The sequence below is a fragment of the Gigantopelta aegis genome, chromosome 10 (assembly GCF_016097555.1).
Source record: "Gigantopelta aegis isolate Gae_Host chromosome 10, Gae_host_genome, whole genome shotgun sequence".
Taxonomy (NCBI): Eukaryota; Metazoa; Mollusca; class Gastropoda; order Neomphalida; family Peltospiridae; genus Gigantopelta; species Gigantopelta aegis.
This window is the reverse complement of record NC_054708.1, coordinates 68,373,909-68,401,459: the sequence shown is the minus strand read 5'-3', so window position 1 is coordinate 68,401,459 and position 27,551 is coordinate 68,373,909. Positions and strand designations below refer to the sequence as shown.

Here is a 27,551-nt window from a genome sequence, read left to right as displayed (position 1 = left end):
ATGTGAACAAATATATCGTTACACAGTTATTCATGAACACTATCATCTTTGGTACAACCGAACACACATTTCTATATCCTACTCTCCTTAATTCACATGTTTGTATATACGAATACGGTAGTCCTTAATAGAATAACTGACACACTCATTATTATTCAAAAAGTAACTGTCATTCGTCACAAGAAGCACTATGTTAACAATAGGTCTGATATAGTAGTGAAGTTTGCCATTCCTGCTTATGGCCACCTTGATTTTTCTCATTTTCCCATCTTGGCTGGGGAATACCTCGACGACACGTCCCACTAACCAAAGACTGTCTTGGATCTTATCAACATGAATACCTCTAGTCCCAATATCCGCTGGGTTCAACTGAGTGGAAATATAATTCCACTGATCTGGACGATTTATCTTTCTGACTTTTTCTACGCGATTGCTTACATATGTCATGAACCTTTTTGATATGTTGTAGAGGTAACCTAAGACTATTCTGCTATCGGAGTAGTAGTTTATGTCGTGAAATTTTATTCCTATGTTGTCCATCACAATTTCTGATATCTGTACTGCCAGAACTGCTGCACACAGTTCTAAACGAGGAATAGTGTGTCCACTTGCTGGTGCTACTTTGGCCTTCCCCATGACGAAGCTAATGTGTCGGCTATAATCAGTAGAATAAATCACCAAATAGGACACAGCTGCGATGGCGAATTCTGATGCATCACAAAAAACATGCAGCTCAACTTTAGAAGCTTGGCTCAATGACTCAGTTGAATAACACCGAGGGATGTGGACATGTTTGAGTTGAACCAGTGAGTCTTTCCAAGTGACCCATTCAGAAAGTTTATCTGGTGGGAGAGGTTCATCCCAGTCTGTCGTTCCATTCATCAAGTTGCGAAGTATCAGCTTGCCTTGGATTGTTATCGGTGCTAGAAATCCGATAGGATCAAATAAGCTGTTGACAACTGACAAAACTCCACGTCTTATGAAGGATCTTGGTGTTGTTGACACGTCAAAGAAAAACGAATCATTGTTCATGTCCCACTGTAAACCTGAACTTCTCTGGACAGGCAGAACATCATCCCCAAGATTCAAGTCTTTGAGGCCTATAGCAAGCTGATTAGTTGGAAAGGCTAGTATCACTTCTTCATTGTTTGAAGCTACCTTGTGTAACACTAGATTGCTTTTGCATGAGCTTCCTGTGTTTTTTTCATAAGATCTATTGCTTCGTGTACTGTAGGAAGTGACGTTAAAGCATCATCGACGTAGAAGTCTCTATTGACAAAGTTCTCTATATCTTCATCAAGTTTTCTTACTGATTTGCGATGACCATAGGTAGCAATAGCTGGGGATGGGCTATTGCCAAACATATGAACGCACATTCTGTATTCAACTAAAGGTTTTTCGAGGTTGTTGTCCGCATGCCAAAGGAATCTGAGGAAATCTCTGTGATCTTCGTGAACGCGGAAACTGTAAAACATTTGTTGAATGTCGGCTACTATAGCAACAGACTCCCTCCGGAAACGAAGCAATATGCCTAACAGACTGTTTGTCAGGTCTGGACCTTGCACCAGCACACTGTTCAGGGAACGGTCCTTGAACTTTGCTGATGAATCAAACACACATCTTATCTGTCCTGGTTTGTGAGGGTGATACACGCCAAACACAGGAAGGTACCAACATTCTCGATTCTCAGTTAGTTTTGGGGCGAGTTCAGCATGGCCATTTTCTAACAACTTCCTCATGAATTCAACAAATTGTTCACATTTGACAGGGTTCCGTTGCAAGTTTGCATGGAGTGATTTAGCTCTGTTGCAAGCATACTCGTAGTTGTTTGGCAGTCTTGGTCTGCTGGAACGGAATGGCAATGGTGCTGACCAGTTACCATTTTTGTCTTTCCGGAAGCCACTATCCATTTGCATTATGAACTCCTTATCTTCCACAGAAAGGGATGGCTTGTCATTATCTTTCCTGGTCACGAATATATGGTCATGTTCATCTATTCCACCCTTCTCTGAAATGGTTCCCATTGGGACATGGTTCGAAAACAGGTCCGTTAGGTAGCAAGTATGTTTTGTTTACATTAACCAAGTTCAACTTTTGGTGGGTACCTATACACGATTCTCCAATTAACACCCAACCTAAGGGTAGTTTTTGGGCATACGGACTATTTCGCCTTCCGATTCTCTGGTCCAGGACATGGTGTGCTTCGATTAAGTCTCTGCCAATCAAAAGAGAAATTTCTGCATCGTCATTTATTGGAGGTAGCTCGGTTGCAATGTCAGCAAGATGAGGATGATGTTTGGCAACCTCTGGAGTTGGTATTTCCTGTCTTAGATTCGGCACATTGTCACACTCTAGTAAATTCGTCAAAGACATTTTGTATTGACCGTCAATTGATTCAACGATACACTCATTTGTCACCCTACCTGACGTCACGACTTGACCTGCACATGAGTTTAACAAATATTAAGTTTCACTGCTTCTTAAGTGAGATTGTCGAAAAGGCTTGACCGACCCAAAGTTCTATTGCTTTGATCATCAATAATGGTGTAAGTTAATATAGCTTCCTGATTTCGATCGACAGGATACACCTTGACTAAACAGATTTTTGCACATGATTTTCCTTCGAATTCACTGCCACACACTTCGGTGCATGTGCGTGTTACTGGACTAGGTATGCTGGATGATTCTCGTGTTGGTAGCACACATGTTGTCTCGATTCTTTGGGTTGGGAATATTTTGTCTCCCCGCCTTGATGTGCAAGGGGTTTGTGCATGGCCATGCAATGTGTTTCCGAACTACAAACATGACATTTTACATTTTCTTTGCAATCATTAATTCTGTGTCCATTGTTAAAGCATTTAAAACAAAGCTTTCTTTCTTTCAGGAGTTTCGTCTTATTTTCATGTGTCATTGCACTAAATGTTCTACAATGATGCAGAGTATGGGCTGTCCTGTGTATAGGGCACCGACTGTGTTCATTGGTTTGAAAACTTGTGAAACCTGACTGGGCATTAGTTTTCCTAACCGAAATATTGATGTTATTGCCACCTGGATTGTTATTACTAGAACCTAACCTCTGATGTTTGAGTTTGGATGTTGGGTTCCTGTAACCATCGGTTTCGAAAAGACGCAAGCTAGGGTCATTTCTCACACGACCCATCTCTCTCATAAACTCAACAAAATAGATGAAGGGAGGGAACTGGACATTGTATTTTGCTTTATAACTAGCCGCTCGAGAAACCCACTTTTCTTGGAGACTATACGGTAGTTTGTTTAATATTGGAGAGATGCCCGCAGACGAATCGTAGACACTGAACAGCGTTGCATACTTTACGTTGTTTTTTTACGGATTCTATTTCTGACACAATGTCTGATACTTCGTAAAGTGACTTGCTGTCTTTATTTGTTAATTTCGGGAAGTTCATCAATTTTCGTTTTATTGATTCCTCTACCAACTCAGGGCCCCCATATCGTTCCTCCAACCTTTCCCAAACCCTTTGATGGTCGGTGGGATTTGCGACCCTAATACTAATGGCATGTTTTGTTGACGATGGCTCTAACCATTTGACAAGTAAATCCAGCTCTTCTGCGGGTTTAACATTTAATTCCAAAGCTATATTTCGAAAGCTAGAACTCCACATGAGGTAGTTTTCAGGAAGATCATCATATTTATATAACCGTGACAACAATAAATCTTTCTTCAACAGGAATTGAGTAAAGTCAATCACAGTATTTTTGCTTGGTGGAGGAAAAGATGGCGAGTCAAACATTGATGGCATCGCAGGTTGTTGTGCGGGTGAGAACACTGTTGCAGGCTCAAATCGAGATCCCTGCATAGGGTGCGGCACATGCGGGTACATAGACGGCGGCACAAATTGAGGTAGCAGACAACGTCTCTGCTTGGAATTCCTGCATATCTGAAGATTCATGCGGAGCTACAGTCTGGCGTTGAACGGGAGGAGACACACGTGACGTATGAAAATGGGACTGGTATATATGGTCCTGCACAATTGGAGACAGGAAAGGCAGTTCATATTGAGATGGCTGGATGGATTGTACCAGCGAAGGTTGCAATTGTTGCTCTAATTGCGGATGTTGTACAAACTATCGCACACGTTCCATAGGACTGACAGTTGGTAATGGCAGTTGTCGTATAGTGGGCGAGGTCGGAGAATCAGAATTGATTATGTCCTCAAAAGAATCTGCTTCTGCCACTGCAGCTGCTGCTTCTTTCTCTTCGGACAACAGTTGTAGATCTGCTTCTAAGTCTGCTTTGCGCCTTTCCATTGACGCTTGGGCGATCGATTGCTCTTCTTCGAATTGTGACCTTTGCTTCCTGAGGGCCGCCTCACGTTGTGCATACAGAGCTTTTGCTTTAGCAGCCTCAGCTTTGGCCTGCTTCCGGGCTATTGAACTACTGGTTCTTGATGTCGAGCTTCGTAGAGATCCACAGTCCGTGAAATGTGATTTTTGCTCGCCCTCGTTAATCAGAGAATGTAGATAGTCCATGAAACTACTTACTTTAGTTTCAAAATTTAAAATTTTGGCCTGGAGGGAAATGTTCTCAACATTCAGTACATGTTCTTGTTAAATATGATTGAAACCTCTTATGTCCATTCGAAAATGGTACGAATAGATTGTGAAAATTTGGACAGAGTTTTGCCTATTGCAGTATGTTACAAAGTTACATAAACACACCTAACTAAATGGCTATATATTTGAATTATCGTGGCTCATCTACCAGTGCGCGGTGACGCGCGGTCAAAACAAGGGAGACAATCTTTGCAACAACCTTAAACACCGCAAAGGGTACCTAACTGATAAAATGTACTAACTATGGAGTAATTCTTATTACATTATCTGCGTAACAGCACAAACGGTAAGGAACCTGGAATCGATAATATCATTAATGAATATATTAAAACAACTGCCGGCATGGTGCTACCAATCTATAGTAAACTGTTTAACATAATCTTCGACAATAGTATTTTTCCTAATGAATGGTAGACTGGAGTAATTAAACCCATTTTTAAAAATAAAGGAAATCGTTCATAACCAGAACATTATAGACCAATAACGTTGCTTTGCTGCATCTCTAAACTATTCACCCCAATTTAAAATAATATATTGAATGAATCACAGACTGCTCTATACATTCTCTGATCGAAATTTTAAAGACAAGAAAAAAGAAATTATATCTGTGCTTTTGTAGAATCATAAAAAGCTTTTGATCTAATTTCTAGAACTTGCCTCTGGCAGAAATTGTTAGAAAATAATATAAATGAAAAATTCTTTAAAATAATTTATCAGATGTATCAAGGAATAAAGAAAGAAAGAAAGAAACAAAGAAATGTTTTATTTAACGACGCACTCAGCACATTTTATTTACGATTATATGACGTCAGACATATGGTTAAGGACCACACAGATAATGAGAGAGGAAACCCGCTGTCGCCACTTCATGGGCTACTCTTTTCGATTGGCAGCAAGGGATCGGCATGACAAATATTTGGATGTCACGGAACGTTTCATCCATAAAAATACTTCTTAAGCAAGTAAAATGAAGACAAAACGACCAGTATTTATAACAATGGAATAGTAATATAGCTTTATCATCATGAGGTAAAACGTACACTATATTTAAAGAAAACCTTAGATTAGAAAAATATCTTATTATATTACCACAAACATTGTGGGCTATATTACTCAAATGTAGAACATCTAACCACTACTTACCAATCGAAATAGGACGCTGGAACAACACCCCAGTAGAAGATCGAACGTGCACATTATGTAACAATAATGACTTTGGAGACGAATTTCACTATTTATTCACATGTACTTATTTGACTAACTCCCGTAAACATTTGCTTAAGCCATATTATTAAACAAACCAAGTATGTTTAAATTTAAACAACTAATGACGAATAGCAAAATAGGTATTCTCAAGAAATTATGTAAATTAATAAAAGAAATTATTGATAAATGCAGTAAACCCTAAAGGAACACTGTGTAATGGCCTGAACGTAATAAAGTTCTGTACTGAACGTTATCAAAGTGAGTTACGTCAATGAATCAGCTGTTTGAAAGTTTACGTGACGTCACTTAGGTAGCGGTTTGGAAGATATATGTGATGGGGAGATGAAAACACCAAGTGTGGCGGCTCGTGTGGGATTAAATTGTCGGCGGTATAGAGTTATGTGATCAGGAGATGAGAGCACCCAGTGTAGGGCCCTTGAGGAGTCGAGCTGATGTTCGGCGGTGATGTTATTATGGTCCGGCAGGGTATGTGGTAGATGTTATTGTATTTTGTTATAGTCTGGCACACCGTGTGTCGTAGCCTGGTACTTTTAGTTAGTGTGTTTATGGGCCAGAGTAACTTGCTTATCCCAAAATTATGTATGTGTAGGGTGTAATTAATGGGGTTTTACGCCAGACATAACCTACCTAATTATGGTGTAATGGAGTAAAGTATATACCCCGCCTTTTTACCCCAACCGCTGACGGGTTGTAACTCAGCTATATTAATAGTATTATATTTTGATGTAGGTGTCATGCCTGTAACATAGACACCAGGATAGTTCGTGATCGATGATTATTCTAGTGGTTAGTCCTGCCAGATCAGGTAGAGTACGTGTAACATTTATCTCATAACAAATAAATATAAATATGTGTTATCCAATTTTTGTTCTGTATAATTAGGCATTATTAATTATATGTTTACTTGTTTTCATAAAACAAGTTGGGGTCTCGTCGAGTTAGTAGTAAAGTCATTTCTGTTTGTTATTGCGGTGGTTCATCCGTAACAGCGGGGTTAAGCAATAGTTACGTTCTTGCAAGAGAAAAAAGGGGAGGGTGAAGGATAAACACCAAAATGATATTAGCACTGATGGTGTGTCTTGATATGTAACCCATTAGTGTTGTAGACGACCAAGGATTCTTCTGTCCCATCTGCTACCTGCATACAACATACCTAATCGACGTGCTCTTCCAAGACAAGCTCATACCTGAACTTTACGATTCCACCAAAGCAGAAATTACTGCTAAACTCAAATACTGTGTTCCTCTCGGTGTAGCATTAGATCACGTGATGCCTACATGGCATTAACTGCACATTTCCTCTTGGGAAACTTTAACAACTGTCTAAATTGTCCACTATATGCCACAGTCACACAAAGCTTTCACTATATCACAAAGTGTGCTAGCTTGCTTGAAGTTTTGGACGCCTGACTACAGAAAACTGCACAACTGTTAAAGCAGCAGTTGGTCTTCGTCCTGCAACCAAGTTCACTGGTGTGAGCTGCATTGCACACACACACACACACACACACACACACACACACACACACACACACACACACACACACACACACACACACACACACACACACACACCAGTTAGCATTAAATGACGAAACTGACAAATTCCCAATTAGGCAATGTATTTGCAAAAGCAAAAACGTCGTTAAGCACTTTCACAAAAGTGCAAAGTGCAAATGACACATAAGCTGCGAGAAGTGCAAAAGCAGATGAAAAACAAAAACAACACCGTCTGCAAAATGAGTGCTTCACTAGGTGGCAAATACGCAGGGTTATGAGCGGAAGACTTTGGAAAATTATGTTAATGTTCTGAAGCCATTTCAAGATGTCACATGAATGATGTCCGTATCGAGAGATCAAAGAAAGAAATGTTTTATTTAACGACGCACTCAACACATTTTATTTACGGTTATATGGCGTCAGACATATGGTTAAGGACCACACAGATTTTGAGAGGAAACCCGCTGTCGCCACTACATGGGCTACTCTTTCCGATTAGCAGCAAGGGATCTTTTAGTTGCGCTTCCCACAGGCAGGATAGCACAAACCATGGCCTTTGTTGAACCAGTTATGGATCACTGGTCGGTGCAAGTGGTTTACACCTACCCATTGAGCCTTGGGGAGCACTCATTCAGGGTTTGGAGTCGGTATCTGGATTAAACATCCCATGCCTCGACTGGGATCCGAACCCAGTACCTACCAGCCTGTAGACCAATGGCCTAACCAAGCCATGTTCATAGTTATTCCTATTCTCAATATATTGGCAGGACAAATGGAAACCATTGAAATGAAAGACTTTGGCAAGGAAGTCTGTAAAAATATATCATCCTAGATGGCCTGATTACCAGACTAATCAGATGTATGCTGTTCCTGCATATTTGGATCCAAGTGTGTGGACTTTGTGAAGATACTACAACTAAAAAGGCAAATGAAATAATTTCCATGATGGTACACGATCACAAAGAAGAGCAGGACCATATTGTCAATGCAATCAAATTTGACACCGTAAGTGTTACACACTCATCTCCAAAGTCAGTTAGTGTGACTGCCAGCATCACTTCCGGTTGCTGTGCCTTCTTCATTAAAATGGTGTTTGAAAAAGAATGAAAAGGAAGCTAATAAAACTGAAAAAAATTAACTCAAAACAAGCATGAAATCGGAGTTTTCAATGTACCAATGTCAACAGTTATTGGACCCTAAAATGTTCCCATATGATTGGTGAAAACGCAAGTGTAAAAAGTAATCCGAATGTCGCCAGGATGTATTTACCCATTCCGGCAACGTCTTTGTCCAGTGAACGAATTTTCAGCAAGGCAGGTTTGGTAATCTCTCAGAGGTGAAGACGTCTGGAATCTGACATGGCTGAAAAACTGTTGTGCTCAAAGGGACATTCCTGAGTTTGCTGCATTGTAAAATGTTTCCGACTAATAAAATATCTCTACGATTAAACTTACATATTAAATATACTTTCTTGTTTAGAATATCAGTGTCTGCATATTCAGTGTGTTTCTGGTCGTCTTAATATTTGTAAGAAGCCCAAATTGGAGTTTGTCTTCAAATAATTTTCAAACATATTTTGAATATTCAAACATATTTTAGGAAATAAAATGAAATTTAACCTAGTATAAATATTAGAACGATCAGAAACACGTTTGATATACAGCCACTAATATGTTATACAGAAAAATATATTTGATATGTAATTACAATCGTTAAAAAGTCTTTGTTAGTCGATAACATCTTTAAAATTGCAGCAAACTCGGGAATGTCCCGTTAAGATAAACTCTTGGACATTACGACTTTTTCAAAACAAAGTTGTTCCAAACGCTGTTCCTTTTTTATTGATATTTTATGTCAAGAAACAGCTTTCCCAACACTTGTTAAAAATGACTAAAAAAGTATGATCTTTGTTAAGTTTTCTTTCTTTTCAAACCAGATTTCATAAATAAAACTGAAACCGAATTTCTACAATTTTGTTACAACGGTAACATTGAACTTAGTACTCCGAGCTTTCCCTACAAATATTGTTTGCAGTTCTGCTGTACATTGGGCTGGGTTGGAGGATAGCTGGCTCTCCTGTGTGAATATGTTGTCATAAATATCCAAGATGTACATTGAACTTGTGAAATGTGCCTGCAGAACTACAGAAATTCATACTTTGAATTAGCATAATGACTTGAGTGAAGCGAGACACAGATTAATATATCTAAATATCCACTTTCTGGCATGTTTTAAACGCAAACATATGTATGCAGTGCAACTCTAATAGTTTAAATCGTGCATAGCCAAATATCAACAACAAAAGTACAGGAAAAAAGTACATTGTTTTGAACATTGTATGTTTCTCACTTCCATTATCGTCTATATTTAAGATCTCGAAATGGTTTTATGGATGTTATGTTCGTACACGCCCACTCCAAACTTTATATGTAGCAAACATATAACGTATTTGTGCTACATCATAAGCTATATTTATATACTATTGATGAAATATCATACTAATTTTCATAATTGTATTATGTCTGTACTGCTACCAATATTATAATTATAATATTTTGCTCCTGTAAATCATGTCCTACCATTGAACACATATCCTCATATGCCGTAGAATACGGCATGAGTGTAATACATTATTGTCTTGTCTTGTCACTTTCCCTTTTTGCTTTTACTGCAATTTGTTAATACAACTGAATGCTATTTTTCCATGCAGTGTTTTTTTTTCCTCTCAATAAATATAAAATGGTACATTTAAACTGTTGTTACTAAACTGCACTATCCAAATGAATCAAATAAACCAACTGAAGTATAATGTGGACGGATAAAATGTATTATTTCATTTTTTTCTTCTTAAATTTGGCATCTCTAAAAACACACATATTGAAGAGTTTCAGGAGAGATACCAGAAGAATTTTGAAATTGATTTCTTTCTTCACAAAATTGTAATTTTGAACTAAGTAGCCTGTATCACATGCTTCCATATATATTTGAATTCAGCATACTTTAAACGGACATTCCTGAGTTTGCTGCAATTTTTTTAATGTTACCTACAAACAGAGACTTTTTAACGATTGTAATTACATATCAAATATATTTTTCTGCATAAAATATTAGTGGCTGTATATTAAACGTGTTTCTGATCGTTCTAATATTTGCACTAGGTTAAATTTCATTTTATTTCCTAAAATATATTTGTTCGTACGTACGAAATGTTTTGAAGACGAAATCCAGTCTGGGCTTCTTACAAATATTAAGACGACCAGAAACACATTGAATATACAGACACTGATATTCTAAACAGGAAACTATATTTAATATGTAAGTTTAATCGTAGAAATATTTTATTAGTCGGAAATATCTTACAATGCAGCAAACTCAGGAATGTCTCTTTATACCCCTTATATACCGAATTTCATACTTCCTACTACATCTTCACATCTTGTTTACCTATCCGCACTACTATTATTAATGGCCAAGGGCCGCCGTACAGGTAAGGTTTCACAATAGAGTTCACCTGGTTAATAATATTGTCAATGTTTCAATCGACATGATCCTTCATGCTGAGTGAACAGATGATGGAGTTGATGGCCATACCCAAGCTAAGTAGCTGTGAAGGTGTTTGACTTTCATGCAAGATAGAATATGACATCCTATCTGAAAGATAATTGTAGTATTAAAGGGAAAGTAAATTAAAACATGAGCCTTATGTGTTGGAATGAGGCATACCTGAACCACCAACACATACTGACACTTTAACAAATGAAAAATGCGCAAGTTTAGTGTGAATAAAAAAAACGTGATTATTCCTGCTAACTGCGGGCAGCCATTTTCTTTTCTTTTCGAAGCTTCCGGTACTATAGCTTGGGGCGAAGTAACGTCAGCTCCTGACCAATTCCTGTATGCACAGTGTAAACAAAAGCAGTAATTTACGACAAGGCGCTTCTCTTTGATCAGCCTGACTTGTAAAACAACATAAATGAAGTTGCATTAACAGAAGGAAATGGGGTTATAACTTATAGTATTTTTCTCTGTTAAATAATCCAAATGAAAAATGCACACTATTAGGCCTATAGGTATGCTACGTTGGAGCAAAAACGACAACCCACGATACCCATGTGATAATTTTCGTTTCTTTAAGACTACGTAATTGGTCAGTTCTTTGATTTTAGATGGGAAAGTCTACTTAATCAATAGGTTTACAGAACTATATATAGTAATAAACCATGTTCATTACCATTTTAGGGGCGACAGGCAGTATTACGCAATACCGGTATGTATTTTGTGTCTAGACAGCGTCAATTAATTGACTCGTCTGGTTACCAATCACATATACACTTGCCAATCAGGAATCACAGGTGGCGGCACTTAAGAGAATAGATTGATTAACTCAGTACGTAGGTTAATGCATGAGCAAAACATGGTAGAATTATTTCGACTTGTTTTGTAGCCACTTTAACAATGGTGGTTTATTTTGTATTGAGAATAATATATACTTATTGCTGGCTTACTGGGGTGTATATTATTACAGAACAATGCAATGCATGACCATTTTATTATCCCACAAAAACCAGGCAGATTTGTTTCTTTAGTCTAAAGACTCATTCCTGAAGTTGCGCGTTAATTATTACGTCACCACCAGCTCGCCAGAGGACGTATTCAGTAGAACGGAACAAAATGGCTGCGCCCGTTATATATAATAACCGTCACATTTAACCGTTTTATTAATAAAATATAATAATATACTTGTTGATATTAAGCAATAGTGTGCATTATATATCGTGGAATATGCATACCTGTCCAAAAGCCCTGCTTAAGCATTCGTTAATATGAACAACAACCGTAATACATGATCAGGGCCATATATATATATATATATATATATATATATATATATATATATATGCATTATTTAATGTAACCTGAATGACAAAATCGTAATTCATGACTAGAGCCATATATCTGTATAATTTATTATCGTAATCTGAATGATAAAACTGTAATACGTGATCAGGGCCATATTATATGTTGCATAATGCGGAGATCAGTGGGTATTTGCCAAATTAGTGGTTGATTTTATGAATCTCTGTCTAGTGCATCATCTATAGCAGGAAAAGTTGAATTACTAATAGAAATACAATCCCTTTAAAGTTTGAGCAAGCCCATATTTACTTGCATGCAAAGTTCAGACCCTGTCACAGCCCCTGACTTTGCCAAGGTAAATATGTCCTGTGTTCAGTTTATCGTGAAACGCAAAGATCAGTCTACCCAGAGTTAACCTGATCTTTGTGGCTGAACTCAGCTGAGATCTTTCTAATGAGCTTGAAGCGAAAGCTCATTTTGTGTAACAGGTTAGACGTCACTGTAGTAAAACATGGTAGTAGACAGCAGCAAGTAAAAAAGAAAATTTGATAAATTAACCTAACATAATCACCACCAACAAGACAAGAAAGTTATACTTTGTTTTTTATAGCGACACTACTAGAGCACATTGATTTATTAATCATCAAACATTTTGGTAATTTTGACATATAGTCTTAGAGAGGAAACCAGGTACATTTTTCCATTTATAACAAGGGATCTTTTATATGCACCATCCCACGCCACACAACACATACCATGGCCTTTGATATACCAGTTGTGGTGCACTGGTTAACACGAGAAATAGCCCAACGGACCCACCGACAGGAATCGATCCCAGACCGACCATGCATTAGACTAGCGCATTACCCCTAATGGAAGATGAATATGAATACATAACTGGACCGTGGAATTTGCTATCCTGTCTTTGGGATGGTGTGTATAAAATATCTTTTGTTACTAATGAAAGTTTTGGGGTTTCCTCTCTAAGACTATATATTTGAATTACCAAATGTTTGACATCCAGTAGCCGATGATTAATAAATCAATGCGTTCTAGTGGTATCGTTAAACAAAACTAACTAACTTTTTCTTCAGAATTAACATTATATTAAAAAGGAAATCGCGAAATATTTAACTTTTGTTTTCAAAAACCGAAAACAAAATATTGATAAAATCACCAATAATAGCAACTGTTCTTCTTGTTTTATGAATCTTTAAACTTAACTGTCGTGTAACTTGTAAATATATGTAAATAGGTAGACTGTACAAGAATATACACACATATATAACTTGGTGGCTGTCCAGTTAATTCTGATTTCAAAGAAATTTACCGACCAGTTCAAAGGGGAGACCATATACTGATGTATATAAATCTGTAAATGATTCCAGGTATTAGTGTCCTAATGTCCAGTCCTCTCGTACTGCGACTGACCACGCAATTCTCAGATAAACATAGACAGCGAGTGAAGTATCTGTCAGGCGGGGTTTTGATCGCACCCAGTTTAAAAAGAGAATCACAGAACAGAGGGAACGGTTAATTAAATAATTACAAGGTAATATACAGCCAGAGAGTGCAATTGATGTTGTTTTGATAGCCTTACCACGAAAGAACGTTTGTTTATCCAAAATAGTGCTCGATTCTGTTTAGGTACATAGGCGTACGGGTTTCCATTTTTGTAGGGGTCAGGTTGGTTTTTGCCGAATTAAATGGAAATGCCTGAATCTGGATAACGACATTTATCCATGTTAGCATCACTACCACACAGCTATGCAGGGCTGCAAACGTATCACTACATATTTGTTCATGGATTATAACTAATTTTGCCCGAATATCTCTATAATGTTTTGACCGAATTTGAGGTTTTTCCCCTGCACTAGGGCGGCAATGCCCCCCCCCCCCCACCCCTGCGCCCTCTATTGTACGCTTATGTTTAGTTATATGGTATTTGCGGGTGGGGTGTTGTCTATACCAGATCAACCAAAGTCATTTCATAATTATAATATATAAATGTGTACACAACGAAATCAAACCCATAGACGATAATAGTAACATATGTGGCTACAACTTTACATGCAGCGTATCAGTCGACCTGTACATCATGGATATAAATACTACTATCCCTCACCCTGAAAGTAAATAAGAGACATAACTGGTTGCGTCTATGACTACCCTAGTTCCGAGAAACAATTTGCTATAGAACCCCAAACATGTTTCTGACACAATGGTGGTTGGTACAATGGCAATAGTTCAAATTAAAGTACATGAATTTACTGGCCAGATGAAAGAATATTTTATCACAAGAAACACTGTCACCTTTATCACTAAAGGCAGGATTGATATCCTCAACTGTGGGTTGAAAAGATGGGTGCACGTCGAACTCTGACCCATTCAAATACTATTTGGTGTACGGCTACAATAAGTACCTTTTCTTGGTATTTTTTTCCACCCAGTTTTTCTCTTTGTCGTCTGTTCTCTGGGGCCAAATCTTGAATACGAATATGGAATACCCTGAAATATTGTTTCAGAACGTGAAGCTACATTTACTAGATTTAGAGTAGGGAATCGCAGATTACGTTTAGAAACAAACGAAAATTAATAAACGTACCACAAAGTACCAGGAAATGTGATTTTAGTTGTACACATGTTCCACTGGTGATGAATTTCACTTTTGGGTTTGGTATTATCATACAAGGTGATCTTGTAACACAGTATTTACATCCCAATGATTTAACGTATTGTTTAACTTATTAGTATAGACGATTTTAATTAATTGTTTGAAGGGTACTTACGACTACCGTAAAGTTGGTTGCTTCCTGGAACGATTGTAAAGCTTGCGTGTGCCAGACGTAAAACTCACCCTAAGCTTTGATTATTTCGTTAGACTAGGGTCCTGTAGCTCACTAAAGCTTGTTGGAATTTGGATAAAGTTACAACAGAGTGAAACAAGAATATATGACGTCAATGTCTTCAAAAATAGACTAGAACTCTACTCCATAATTGTTACTGCTCAGACGCACGTGCGTTTCTAAAAATATGATGTGGTATTAAAAACACCAGGAAGTCCAACAACATTTCGGCTGTACAGAAATGGATAATCTAAGCAATAAAATATACGTAATTTTGCTGTAAGTGATCACAAACGACTCGAATAGTGAACAATATGCCTTTGTGTTTAAAACTAGGGTCTGTCGTTTTAAATGTACAACCTATAAGCAACTTGTAGCCTGATAGTCCATGGGCCATTGCACATATCGATATCATTTTGAATTTTTTGGTTTAACGATACCACTAGAACACATCGATTTATTAATCATCCGCTATTGGATGTCAAACATTTGGTAATTTTGACAAATAGTCATAGAGAGGAAACCCGCCACATTTTCCCATTAGTAGCGAGGGATCTTTTATATGTCCCACCCCACAGACAGGATAGCACATGCCACGGCCTTTGTTATACTAGTCGTGGTGCACTGGCTGGAATGAGAAATAGCCCAATGGGCACTATTTTGAAAGACAAAGGTTCCGTATATATTTTTGAAAGAACATCGCTTTAGGCACATTTTTCAGTATAACAAATATTCTCAAGTAGTAGCTTTATACCTTTTTGTAGAGGAAATATATGTTTTGGGGGTAAAATTTCCTTACTAAAAAGGGTATGTACAACTGAAAAAAATAAATTAAAAAGTGAAAATTATAACCAGTGCAAGCGTTGATTTTTTAATACCATTTATTTAAACATTTTGGCAACGGCTAGTTTGGGCCAAAAATTTACGTTTTTTGGTAACAAAACGTTAAACATCCATATCTCAGTATTCATATGAAATATTTCGGTGCTTTTATTTCAAACCCATTCTGAAATAACCAGGTACTTTGTGTACGATATATTTAGGTAGAATAGTCATTTTTGGGGTAACAAAAACATCCGTTTTGAAATGCTGTTTTCTGGAAAATGGCAGACAATAATTGTTTTCTTTTCTTAAAGACATCTAATTTTGGCCAAAAGGAGTTGACATTTAATATATCGGTATGTTTCAAAGTGGCTTTCAGGATGAGTGTTGCCATTGTAACATATTTCTATTTCTTCACTTTTTATCATAGTTAATTTGGATAATTACTGCCTAGGTTACAGACATTTTGGGGAAGATCTTGTAATGTTTTACAGTGAAATATTCAATCCATGCCTCGGTTACAAACTGTTCATGATGACAAATAGGAATGTAATCATTATCCAGGACCCCTTGAAGATAATGAGAAAGATGATACTGAGGTAAAATATGTTTTAAACCCTGGTCTTATACATCACTATTTATCTTCTGTGAAGTCGGACCTCCATTTGAAAGTTATCCTGATTTATATATCACGATATGACTAAACATATAAATACACGTGGATCAATTTGGTGGAATAAAATATCAGAAACGAATTCCTCCTCGATTGCAATAACCTAGTGGCATAGTTTAAAGCTGTACTGGCACAGGAACGTCTCACTCAAGCCATGAACATTTTGCAACACAGTCACATAACAATTCAAACATCATCATCGCCACTTTCCCAAAAAGACAGTGAGCCTTTGTTTCTCAAAATTGTACTGCTATGTGAAGTTTAGGGTATTGGCCCATGGAATATGGGGAAATGTCTCCTAATAAATTCAATTACAAACTGATTATATTACTTAAGGTTTTGCGTGCCAGAGTAGAGAGGGTTTTGTTTCTTGCACGGCAGTCTCATACCACCAAACATGGCTTGCATGTGTTTTTAGTGATGATACAATAAAATACTCCATCATATGCGCTCATGTGGGATAGACAAAGTACACCCTCGGTGGTGGACATTTCGATCTGGGACTCGGTAAGCCTCGTCCTTGGGTCGAAATGTCCACCACAGATAGTGTACTTACCGCATATGATGGAGTCTTTTCTCAATCATTCGTTAAATAGACCATCATTTTACACGAACAAAGATGGCTGAAAAGGTAACGTTTTATTTGAACATTTTATCATACATAAACTACACTATCGTATTTGCCGTGATATCCCATGTATGATAGAAATTTCTTACATAGCTTTCTTTCATGGCATGGGCTAGCTCTGACCTATATATCTGAGGATGAGATAAATTGTAGTAACTTTTCCATAAGTAAAGATATTAGTGTTTTAATATTTAAGTATAAATCTATTAGGTATTCATTATATGAGGCTGCTCTTTGCATCTGAATAACAAAACCGTATACCGTAATCAAATCGCACAAAGCAGAGTCTAAAGGAGGTTTTCGGCAATACCGCTGTCGGTTCAAACCAGAATACATCCCATCCTGATGGTCATAAAAAACAACCACAAGACACCGTTTTAAAAATGTATTACCAATATACGTAGCAGTATTTCAACGAGCATCTCGACGGGTCACAGTTCCAAGTGCACCTAATTTGGATGTCACATTAAACATGACCAATAACCACATCTGCCATTGGTGAGATAATGCGAAAGGATTTGTCATAAATGTTGTTTCATCTTGCAAGTAAATTCATGTAATTTAATTTAAACTAGTATTAATGTACAAGCTATTATTGTGTTTGAAACGTACCATATCCTTCTAAAATTAGAACGGTTATTGTGTGTGTGTGTGTGTGTGTGTGTGTGCGTGTGTGTGTGTATGTGTGTGTGTGTGTGTGGAACAAGGGTAGTCAAAGACGCTTCCTCTTATGTCTGAAACAAGCAGCTTAACGCCAACTCTCCTGGTCTTCTTAAGGATGAGCAGTTTGTAGTATTGGTATCCATGGTGTGTACGTTGACTGAAATGATGCGTGTAGCAGTTTTAGTCACACATGTTATGGTTGTCAGCTTATGGGACTGGTCCAGCCAGTGCACCACAACTGGACAAAGACCGTGGTGTGTGTTTTTCTGTCTGTGGGAAAGTGCATATAAAAGATCCCTTTCTGCATTAGGAAAAATGTAGTGGGTTTCCTCTGATGACTACGAGTCAGAATTACCAAATGTTTGACATCCAATAGCCGATGATTAATTAATCAATGTGCTCCATTGGTGTCGTTAAACAAAACAAACATGCATTTACTGTTAATATTGGCAATGAAATTATTTAGGAATGTTATAAAATTTCAATAATTCCTGGTCTTGTATTTACTAAGCATATTTCAAATTAAAAACACATCAGAAAGATTAAACTACTTGTTTTTTCTCAATCGTTTGCTATTGTTTGATTTGGCAATAATGTGGAATTATTTTGAAATATAGATATTCAAGACATAATATGAATTTCAGAAATATTTTATATTTTTGTACATCATCGAAATATATCTTGTTAGCCCAATTATTCCAAATATTTTGAGATCAATTGTATCCGTGTAGTACCCATATTTCTGTACTTATGACCCTTAATGTACATTTGAGAAAGTCTGGAATGAGAATTTTCAGACAATAACTCCCAATATTATGACAAATTGTAATATGTAATGTCAATCGCTCTATTTGTGACCAACAATGGTCATATGCCTTTACCCCTGGCGTGATGTTTATAGGGAATACTAAACTTATTTTAGCTAGCTTGTGCGTCACAGACATATCAGTGTTAGGTTAACACACGTCATAGTGTAATGGATTTCGATCGTGCTTCCTTTTAATTGGATGCATATGTTATCAGAACCGAATATGTTCTCACCAACGGGTGTGTAAGAAAGATAGTTTATTCCTAGTCTAGTATGTAGCTGCAATGTGTTTGTTCTCACTGTTTATGGGATCAAGGAACAATTTCCCATTTTAAGTTCCACGATCACAAAGACTGTGTACTTAGTTTAATTCATAATAGATATTATTATATTTACATGTTGTGTCTTTACAGCTTAACGCCCATTTTACTGGGATTCTAATATATTATATTTACTTGATCGTCAGTTTAATGACGATGACGATAGTAGTATCTGCGGGCCATGGCATGTCGACATGTCAACAGCGTTTGTGTATAACCAGTGCTATTTCTCTTAGCCTATCTTCAGTCTGTTTGGTCAAATACATAGTATAAACCGAGTAACGTTTTTTCTATTATAAATACTCACGGTACAGTATTCTTTTGTTTGTTTTTGTGTGCAGTTTTTGTTTTTTGTTGTTGTTTGTTTGTTTCGTGTTTTCAGTTGGAGTTTCTTTTTTCTTTCTTTTTTTGGGGGGTGGGGTGGGGAGGGGGTTGTGTGGGGTGGGGTTTCTTCTTTTTTTCTTTTTTTTCTTTTTTTGTTGTTCTTTTGTTAGTGTTTGCTTTTTGGGGAGGGATGCGAAAAATACAAAATGCCATGGGTGATTGGAAAACTATTTGTTACGAGTTACGTAACGCTTTCAAAACCATACTACTTTTTATACATAAATTGAGGTTACATATCAAAATGTTTCTATTACAGATGTTTGTTGTTAGATATTTTTAAATCAAGTGCTTATTAACACCAAAGAGACAGATTAAATATACAAACTAAAAACACAACAGTGTTGATCAAATGAAGTCACTATTCCTGTAACTGAAATGAAGTCGAGGTCAAGACAAAATAGTGATCTTAGTATAACGAAACGATGAAGGAGTAGGAGGTACAAAAATGGCCAAACGTAGAAATGAATGGAAATGTCAATATGTTTCAGATGAAAGACCTTTGCGCTTTACTTTAAATAATGTATTCAAGACAATTTCATATTAAAAAACCCTATATTTTGCTGTTCTTAACAATTCTCAAAAATGCATTCTCCCTAAGCATTTTTTGATATTAGTCACTTTCAGCCATATTTGTGGAAACCGTTATTAGTAACACATAGATGTGTTGTAACAAATAAATATGGTTTACACTCTCGTAGTCTAATTATTAAAACAGGGAAATGGTCTGGATTGGTCAGATTCCAATCACGTTTGTTCATTCATTGATAGATGAGGTATGGGTATGGGTAATTTTTGGCGTGCCTCCATCGGGAAACTTCAAGCACGGCTGCATGGGCAGAACATGTGACCTCTCCAGAGAGTGCTGCCCACAACTGAGAGGAAATATTGAAGATGAATTTCATTTAATAGTTGTTCCAAGTTGGTTTTGTTTTAACGACACCAGTAGAGCACATTGATCATATAGTAGTTGTTTTAACGACACCAGTAGAGCACATTGATCATATAGTAGTTGTTTTAACGACACTAGTAGAGCACATTGATCATATTGTAGTTGTTTTAACGACACCAGTAGAGCACATTGATCATATTGTAGTTGTTTTAACGACACCAGTAGAGCACATTGATCATATAGTAGTTGTTTTAACGACACCAGTAGAGCACATTGATCATATTGTAGTTGTTTTAACGACACCAGTAGAGCACATTGATCATATTGTAGTTGTTTTAACGACACCAGCAGAGCACATTGATCATATTGTAGATGTTTGCCAACAGTGCAATGCATTCCGGGACGTAGCCCAGTGATAAAACGCTCGCTTGATGCGCGGTCGGTTTGGGATCGATCAACGTCAGTGGGCCCATTGGGCTATTTCTCGCTCCAACCAGTGCACCACGACTGGTATATCAAAGACCGTGGTATGTGTTATACTGTCTGTGGGATGGTGCATATAAAAGATCCCTTGCTGCTAATCGAAAAGAGTAGCCCATGAAGTGGCGACAGCTGGTTTCCTCTCTATATATCCGTGTGGTCATTAACCATATGTCCGACGTCATATAACCGTAAATAAAATGTGTTGAGTGCGTCGTTAAATAAAACATTTCCTTTCCGTGTTAAATATATTAACAGTATTACCATTGAACACCATCGTTTTTTTTTTTTAACTTAAACAGTTATTATGGCATGCAAGTATGAGAGTAGAAAAGAATAGGTGTTTGACGACACCCCAGCACGAGCAATACGACGACTATTGGGTGTCAAACTATGGTAAATTCACAAAAATAAAGTGATGAACAACATCGATATAAAAATTCAACAGTTAAATGAAAACACAGTGTAAAGAACTGTGCAACATATACAAATATCACAGACAGGTAATATTAAAATTTATAATAAAAGTTAGTATTTCGAATACATTGTAATAACCTTTCTGGATGAAATAGAAATGATTTCATCACATTCTGTTGTCCAAATGTATCTGTACTAGTTTCTCTGAGTTGAGTACACTCCACCAAAATGTGGCGCACCGTCAGAGTACACTGAGGTGGAGGATCCTTCTTGAAGATAAATTAATTGGTCGCAAGTATGAGAGTTATTCCTAATATATGTATATGTCTTCGTGTTGCTACAGCAAGACTTTGTTCATTAAACTAGCTGTATCTCAACAAAACCTAATACTAGTATCTATGTACCTGTTTAATAATTAATTGATGTTTACGTTTATGTAATGTATTGGAAATAGGTTCATATATAATTTAACAGTTTATGTTGTAAGTTGTTTTATGTGCCGTAAGGCATACGGAAATAAATAGAACTGAAATCCATTTCATTTCAACTTATTTCGTACTTATATCCAATTACGGTTCAAGCACGCTTCCGTGTACGCACACCTCACCTATCTGGGCTGTCTGTCCAGGACAGTGGGCTAGTTGTTCAAGGTTAGTGATTAGTAAGAAAGAAGAGTGTTAGAACTCCCTCTGGGTGGAAGCTGGTACCGGGCTGCGATCCTAGTACTTACCAGCCTTATGTCCGATGGCTAAACAACGACACCATCGATGTCGGTTGAACTGAAATGAATTGGAGTTGTTGCGCTATGTAATTGTTGAATGTCCCGATGGGTTTTTCGAAATTCTGACTTATGGACCGCAATAATGTTCATCTTTATTTACTTACAGCATTACCATGATCAGTTTACACGCCTTGTGACCAATGGATAAATAGTGAAGCAATCCATGAGTGCTTAAAGACACTTCAGCATTTTGAACGAAACATAGAATATTGGGTATCAAACAAATTAAGATTTTATAAGTATGTAACAAAAATTCAAACAGCTGTTAAAAATAGGTATACACATTTTTAAAAAAACGTAAAATTAAAGGGATATTCCTGCGTTTGCTGCAATGTTTAAGATGTTATCGACTAACAGAGACTTTATAACGATTGTAATTACATATCAAATACATTTTTCTACATAAAATATTAGTGGCTGTATATTAAACGTGTTTCTCATCGTTCTAATATTTGTACTAGGTTAGATTTCATTGTATTTCCTATAAAAACAAATTCGTACGCACGAAATTATTTGAAGACAAAATCCAGATTGGGCTTCTTACAAATATTAAGACGACCAGAAACACATTGAATATACAGACACTGATATTCTAAACAAGAAAATATATTTCACGTGTAAGTTTAATCGTAGAAATAGTTTATTAGTCGGAAATATCTTAAAATGCAGCAAACTCAGAAACTGAGAAGAATTTATAGCATTTACTTTTAACACAGTAAGAAATCGCGAATTATTTTTTGCATGTAGCTGGCTATACTAACCAATTCTAACAATAAGAAAATGCATGTAAACTAAATTCAATCCGTCTTGTTAGTTTATTTCGTTCGTTGATTGCATACGTGCGTGTAGGAAAGCTCAAAGTTGTTTTTTTCTTTTTAAATACATATATTTTCGTGACTCTATTTCATTATTGTAAAAAGGAGAAACTGATATTACAATCAGTCAAAAAGAATACAAGACAATTTAAGCTGTGATTTATTTGAGAAAAAAAATCAGTCTCACGCAAAACTCCAGTTTATCAGGAACCGGGAAATGTGCATGTGTCTCTTTAAATGTTACTACGTCACTGACTGAAACGGTTGTGTTAATTGATACTGAATAAACATGTTGTGTTAAAGTAAACTGACTGAACATGCATTAAAGTATTCTGACTAAACATGTTGTGTTAAAGTAGTCTGACTAAACATGTTGTGTTAAAGTATACTGACTAAATATGTGTTAAAGTATTCTGACTAGACATGTTGTGTTAAAGTATTCTGACTAAACACGTTGTGTTAAAAGTATTCTGACTAAACATGTGTTAATGTAAACTGATTCAACATGATGTTTTAAAACAAACTCAAACATTTGTCTTCCTAAGGCTATTTGACGTTTAATATGTTTTGATTTTCATCAGTTGATCACGAGAAAGATACACACACACACACACACATACACACACAGAGATATATATATATGTATGTATGTATGTATGTATGTATATGTATATGTATAGACAGACACTTAGAGAGAGGGTGTAGAGAGAGAGGGTGAATAGGCTAATTCTACAAAACAAAACAAAATAAAGTTAAAAAAAAAAAAAGCAAGCCATATTTTATAATTAAGGGGTTTTTTTTATAGACAAGAAGAGACAGACAGACAAACAGAGAGAGATTGGTAGTGAGAAAGAGAGTGAATAGGCTAATTATATTTTTTCCTATCTCAAGGCAGTACATACCAGAACAATGAAGGTATTAGTCGCAAAGTATGGATCGTGATGGGGATAATCGAGGGCGATTGATCCTACGTACCTCTGTGGTGACCTCGCCTCCTCCCCTCCCAGTTCTCAGCCCCATCGTCTTTATTCAGCGAAAAACAACAACATCTGCCTGATGTTTTATAGGTTTTATAATCGATTACAAAAGTAAACATGCAAAAACGCATTTTAACCAGTCTTCCCTCACTGGGTACAGTTCTTTACACTGTGTTTTCATTTGTGTATATTGATGTTCATCATCACTTCATTTTTGCATTTACCTTGGTTTGACGGTGTATGTTTCGTGGTGGGTGTCGTTAAACATTCATTCATGTGAATTCAGTTCCGCCACTGATCGCCTGTGTCCTCATCGTGGTGCAGTGATGGCGACATCCCCATGGGTGTCCTTGAAAATGGCGAATACAAAACATATTGGGTATCACTTGGAATTTTAAAAACAAGTTCTATAAGCATCTGTGACAATGTTTTCAAATATCTTTAAAGTTTTTCGGTTTGTGTAATATTGGTTTATTTATAACAGCTCCATACACTTTCCATGATTTTGACGACAGCGTTCGTTTTTGTCTTTTCGAAGATTGTGTTTTTGTATTGATCGTTCGCAGTTGTTTATTTTCAATTCTCTTTCATGTTTTGCCTTGATATATCAATTCAATATCAGTTTGTTCACCAAAGCTTCATGCACCGTTTTTAATGTCTGGCTATAGCGTTTATCTTTGTAATTTTGACGATTTTATGTTTTAGTATTTAACGTTAATATGCTTCATTGTGTTGTCAGCAGTGCGACTCTTTCATTGATGTCTACACATTTTTGTTAGCAATGTTTTTGTTGGTTTTTTCACAGAAAAAAAGGCACTTGACTCTGTTTGGGGGCACGAGTTCCTTGGTCCTCTTTGGATCCGCCTCTGAATCGTAATATAACCATCCCTCACCCACACCCCACAGTACCGATTGTATGCTCATAATAAAATGAACAATGGGGAATTCCATTCATAGAAGTTCGGGCTTTTTGTCAATGAAATGTGCCAAATAAAAACATCCATCGAAATCTATAAATATTTGTTGTTTTCATATTAAGACAGATTGATTGATTGGTCGGTTGATCGGTCGGTCGGTCGGCTGGTTAGCTTGCTGGCTGCCTGACTGACTGACTGACTGACTGACTACCTGACTGACCGACTACCTGACTGACTGACTGACTGACTGACTGACTAACTAACTGGCTGACTGACTGACTGACTGACTGATTGACTGACTGCCTGACTGACTGCCTGACTGACTGATAACCTGACTAACAGACTGACTACCTGACTGACTGACTAACTGACTACCTGATTGATTGACTGACAGAGTGTGTGACTACCTGATCGACTGACAGACTGACTCAATAAAATTCTTTATTACTGTAAGCTCATAATACAGTCGTAACAAAATAATGGCTAGTGGCGATATAAATAAATACATTAAAATCATGGTGTATTAACTAACCAAATGTACATGTTCTGTATTTAAAGGCTTTAGTTACATACTTTCCCAAAACAGTTTTATAGCAACTGAATAAATTTTAAATACAGATCTAAAAAGTAATATCGGTTTATATGGTTTTTACCAGAGCAGAGCAACATACATGCTATTCATATTCAACATTTACTTTTTGTCCTCTATAAATAAACAATGTGCTTGCCCGCCCACACCCCCTTCAACTGGGCGTCTCCCCTGATTTCACATAGCTTTCTTCCTCTGCGCACTTTAAATAAACTGTTAATAAAATTTAACGCAGTAAAGTTAAATGTCATATTTCCCTATATTGGTGGTATCTGCCATTAATCAGGTGTTCAAGTGTCCATCCATTTCCAAATCACCATTGCTAATAACATTACAGAGGCGACATTTAACAGTCACTCTCTTCTACTGGCCACAGTCGCAGTTTCTAATTATTTGAAACTTAATGGCGCTTCGTATTGCCAACATCTGCTACCCATCTAGTATATATTAATGAAATGCGAATTTCCATTAATTGGCTTGAATCCCAAAGGGTTTATGCTAATTAACTCTTTTTTTTAACTTTCTCGTAATACAGAACTGTGTAATTTATTGAAGAAAAAACCTACCTCTTTTAAGAGTCTGGGTTTTTTAAAGTGTATATCATTGATTCGTATTTAGTTGATATTTATCGGAATATTAGCCAATACACTTACAAATATAGTTATTCTGTTCATGCAGAACATGTCAAATAACTGTAAAGTTACTGAGCACTGTTTTTTAATGAGCAACGTACACATAATATCCACGTGTGTGTGTGTGTGTGTGAGAGAGAGAGAGAGAGAGAGAGAGAGAGAGAGAGAGAGAGAGAGAGAGAGAGAGAGAGAGAGAGAGAGTGTGTGTGTGTGTGTGTCTGTTTGTGTGTGTGTGTGTGTGTGCGTGCGTGCGTGCGCGTGTGTGTGTGTTGTAGCGAATGTGTGAGTTATAAATAAAATCGCTATTCACCATCCTTTACCAGTGGTCGAAATAGCGGTGTCCCGACATGTTTTTTCGCCGGTCAATATACTCACAGGCCGGACGAGTTTTGAAATTTGTTTTGCTTCTCATCCTGTCAGACAAGCAATATTTTTACGTTTTAGACATTACTTACTTACTGAATCCCCTTCATGCTACGAAGCACATAAGGCTGTAACCAGAGATCGCCACTGCTGCCGGTCTTTTGCCAGCTTCTTCAACAGCCCCCAGCCCAAACTGTCCTCTCGAATTTCCTTCTCTACTGTCCTCCTCCATGTTTCTTTCGGTCTTCCTCGTTTCCTTTTTCCAGGAGGGGTCCATCGGAGTGTCTATCTTAGTAGGGCTGTTTGAGGCATTCTGATCACATGGCCAATCCAGCGCCATCTTTGGCGCTTGATCTCCGATACCAATGATTGTGTGGAGGTTTGTTTGTGGAGTTCCTTGTTGGTTATGATGTTGGGCCACAAGATATTCAGAATCCTGCGAAGGCACCGATTTTGAAAGACGTCCAACTTCTGACCGACGGTCTTGGTAATTTTCCAGGATTCTGCTCCATACAGTAGAGTGCTTAAGACAGTGCTTTTATAAAGGCGTACCTTTGGCTTCAAACTAATCTTGGTTGCTTTCCAGATGTTTCAGTGATGCAAAGGTCTGGCTTGCCTTGGAGATTCTTGTGTGGATGTCTGCTTCACTGTTTCCATCGGCTATCACCTTAGCGCCAAGGTATGTCAAGTCATCAACTTATGCAACTTTGTTACTATGAATGATGATGGAGCCGTTGGACTTGGTGTTCATTATCATGAGTTTTGTATTTCAGACATTAGTTGGAATCAATCATGTTTGGCCCGGTAGATTTTGATTCTGGCCGACAGAATACGTAGCTTACCGGATCGAATATCCGGCAGGAAGTTCGGCGAATTTCTATCCCTGCTATTATATATTTTACTGACGTAATATGTCGATACAACTACTGTTTAAACAAAAGGTTGTGTTTTCGATGTCTAGAGATATCGTCAATTCCAACTGATATACAATCCATTACTATATATTAGTATATCATTTCCCTAGTGAAATGACAGAACTATATATTCAGTTTTGTTTAGTAAAAAGTTTGTTTTATTTAACGACGCCACTAGAGCACATTGATTTTTTATTTTATCATCGGCTATTGGACGCCAAACATATGGTCATTCTGACACTGTTTTTAGAGGAAACCCGCTGTCGCCACATAGGCTACTCTTTTACTATGGATCACTGGTCGGTGCAAGTGGTTTACACCTACCCATTAAGCCTTGCGGAGCACTCACTCAGGGTTTGGAGTCGGTATCTGGATTAAAAATCCCATGCCTCAACTGGAATCCGAACCCAGTACCTACCAGCCTGTAGACCGATGGCCTAACCACAACGCCACCGA

At 37.2% G+C, this 27,551-nt stretch overlaps 2 protein-coding genes across 2 annotated transcripts; both read right to left on the bottom strand.

Annotated features, from left to right (window-relative positions):
• Positions 1 to 87: 87 nt before the first annotated feature.
• Positions 88 to 1,032, bottom strand: LOC121383763. Its single transcript, XM_041513860.1, has one exon. The coding sequence runs from the start codon at positions 1,030 to 1,032 to the stop codon at positions 88 to 90; it is 945 nt and encodes a 314-aa protein (XP_041369794.1).
• Positions 1,033 to 2,419: 1,387 nt separating this feature from the next.
• Positions 2,420 to 4,509, bottom strand: LOC121383762. The gene is made up of 3 exons (XM_041513859.1): positions 4,132 to 4,509; positions 3,562 to 3,917; positions 2,420 to 2,441 (listed from the first exon to the last, which is right to left on the bottom strand). The coding sequence occupies exons 1-3, from the start codon at positions 4,507 to 4,509 to the stop codon at positions 2,420 to 2,422; spliced, it is 756 nt and encodes a 251-aa protein (XP_041369793.1).
• Positions 4,510 to 27,551: the final 23,042 nt, after the last annotated feature.

Bases quoted from the DNA above. Each gene is read 5' to 3' on its own strand.
- LOC121383763 (XM_041513860.1), bottom strand. From the start codon at position 1,032: ATGAACAATGATTCGTTTTTCTTTGACGTGTCAACAACACCAAGATCC.
- LOC121383762 (XM_041513859.1), bottom strand. From the start codon at position 4,509: ATGGACTATCTACATTCTCTGATTAACGAGGGCGAGCAAAAATCACAT. The intron at 3,918-4,131 runs GTCAGTCCTATG...ATGAATCTTCAG, and splicing joins GACAACTGCCATTACCAACT to ATATGCAGGAATTCCAAGCA. The intron at 2,442-3,561 runs GTTAGAGCCATC...ACTCATGTGCAG, and splicing joins CTGGATTTACTTGTCAAATG to GTCAAGTCGTGACGTCAGGT.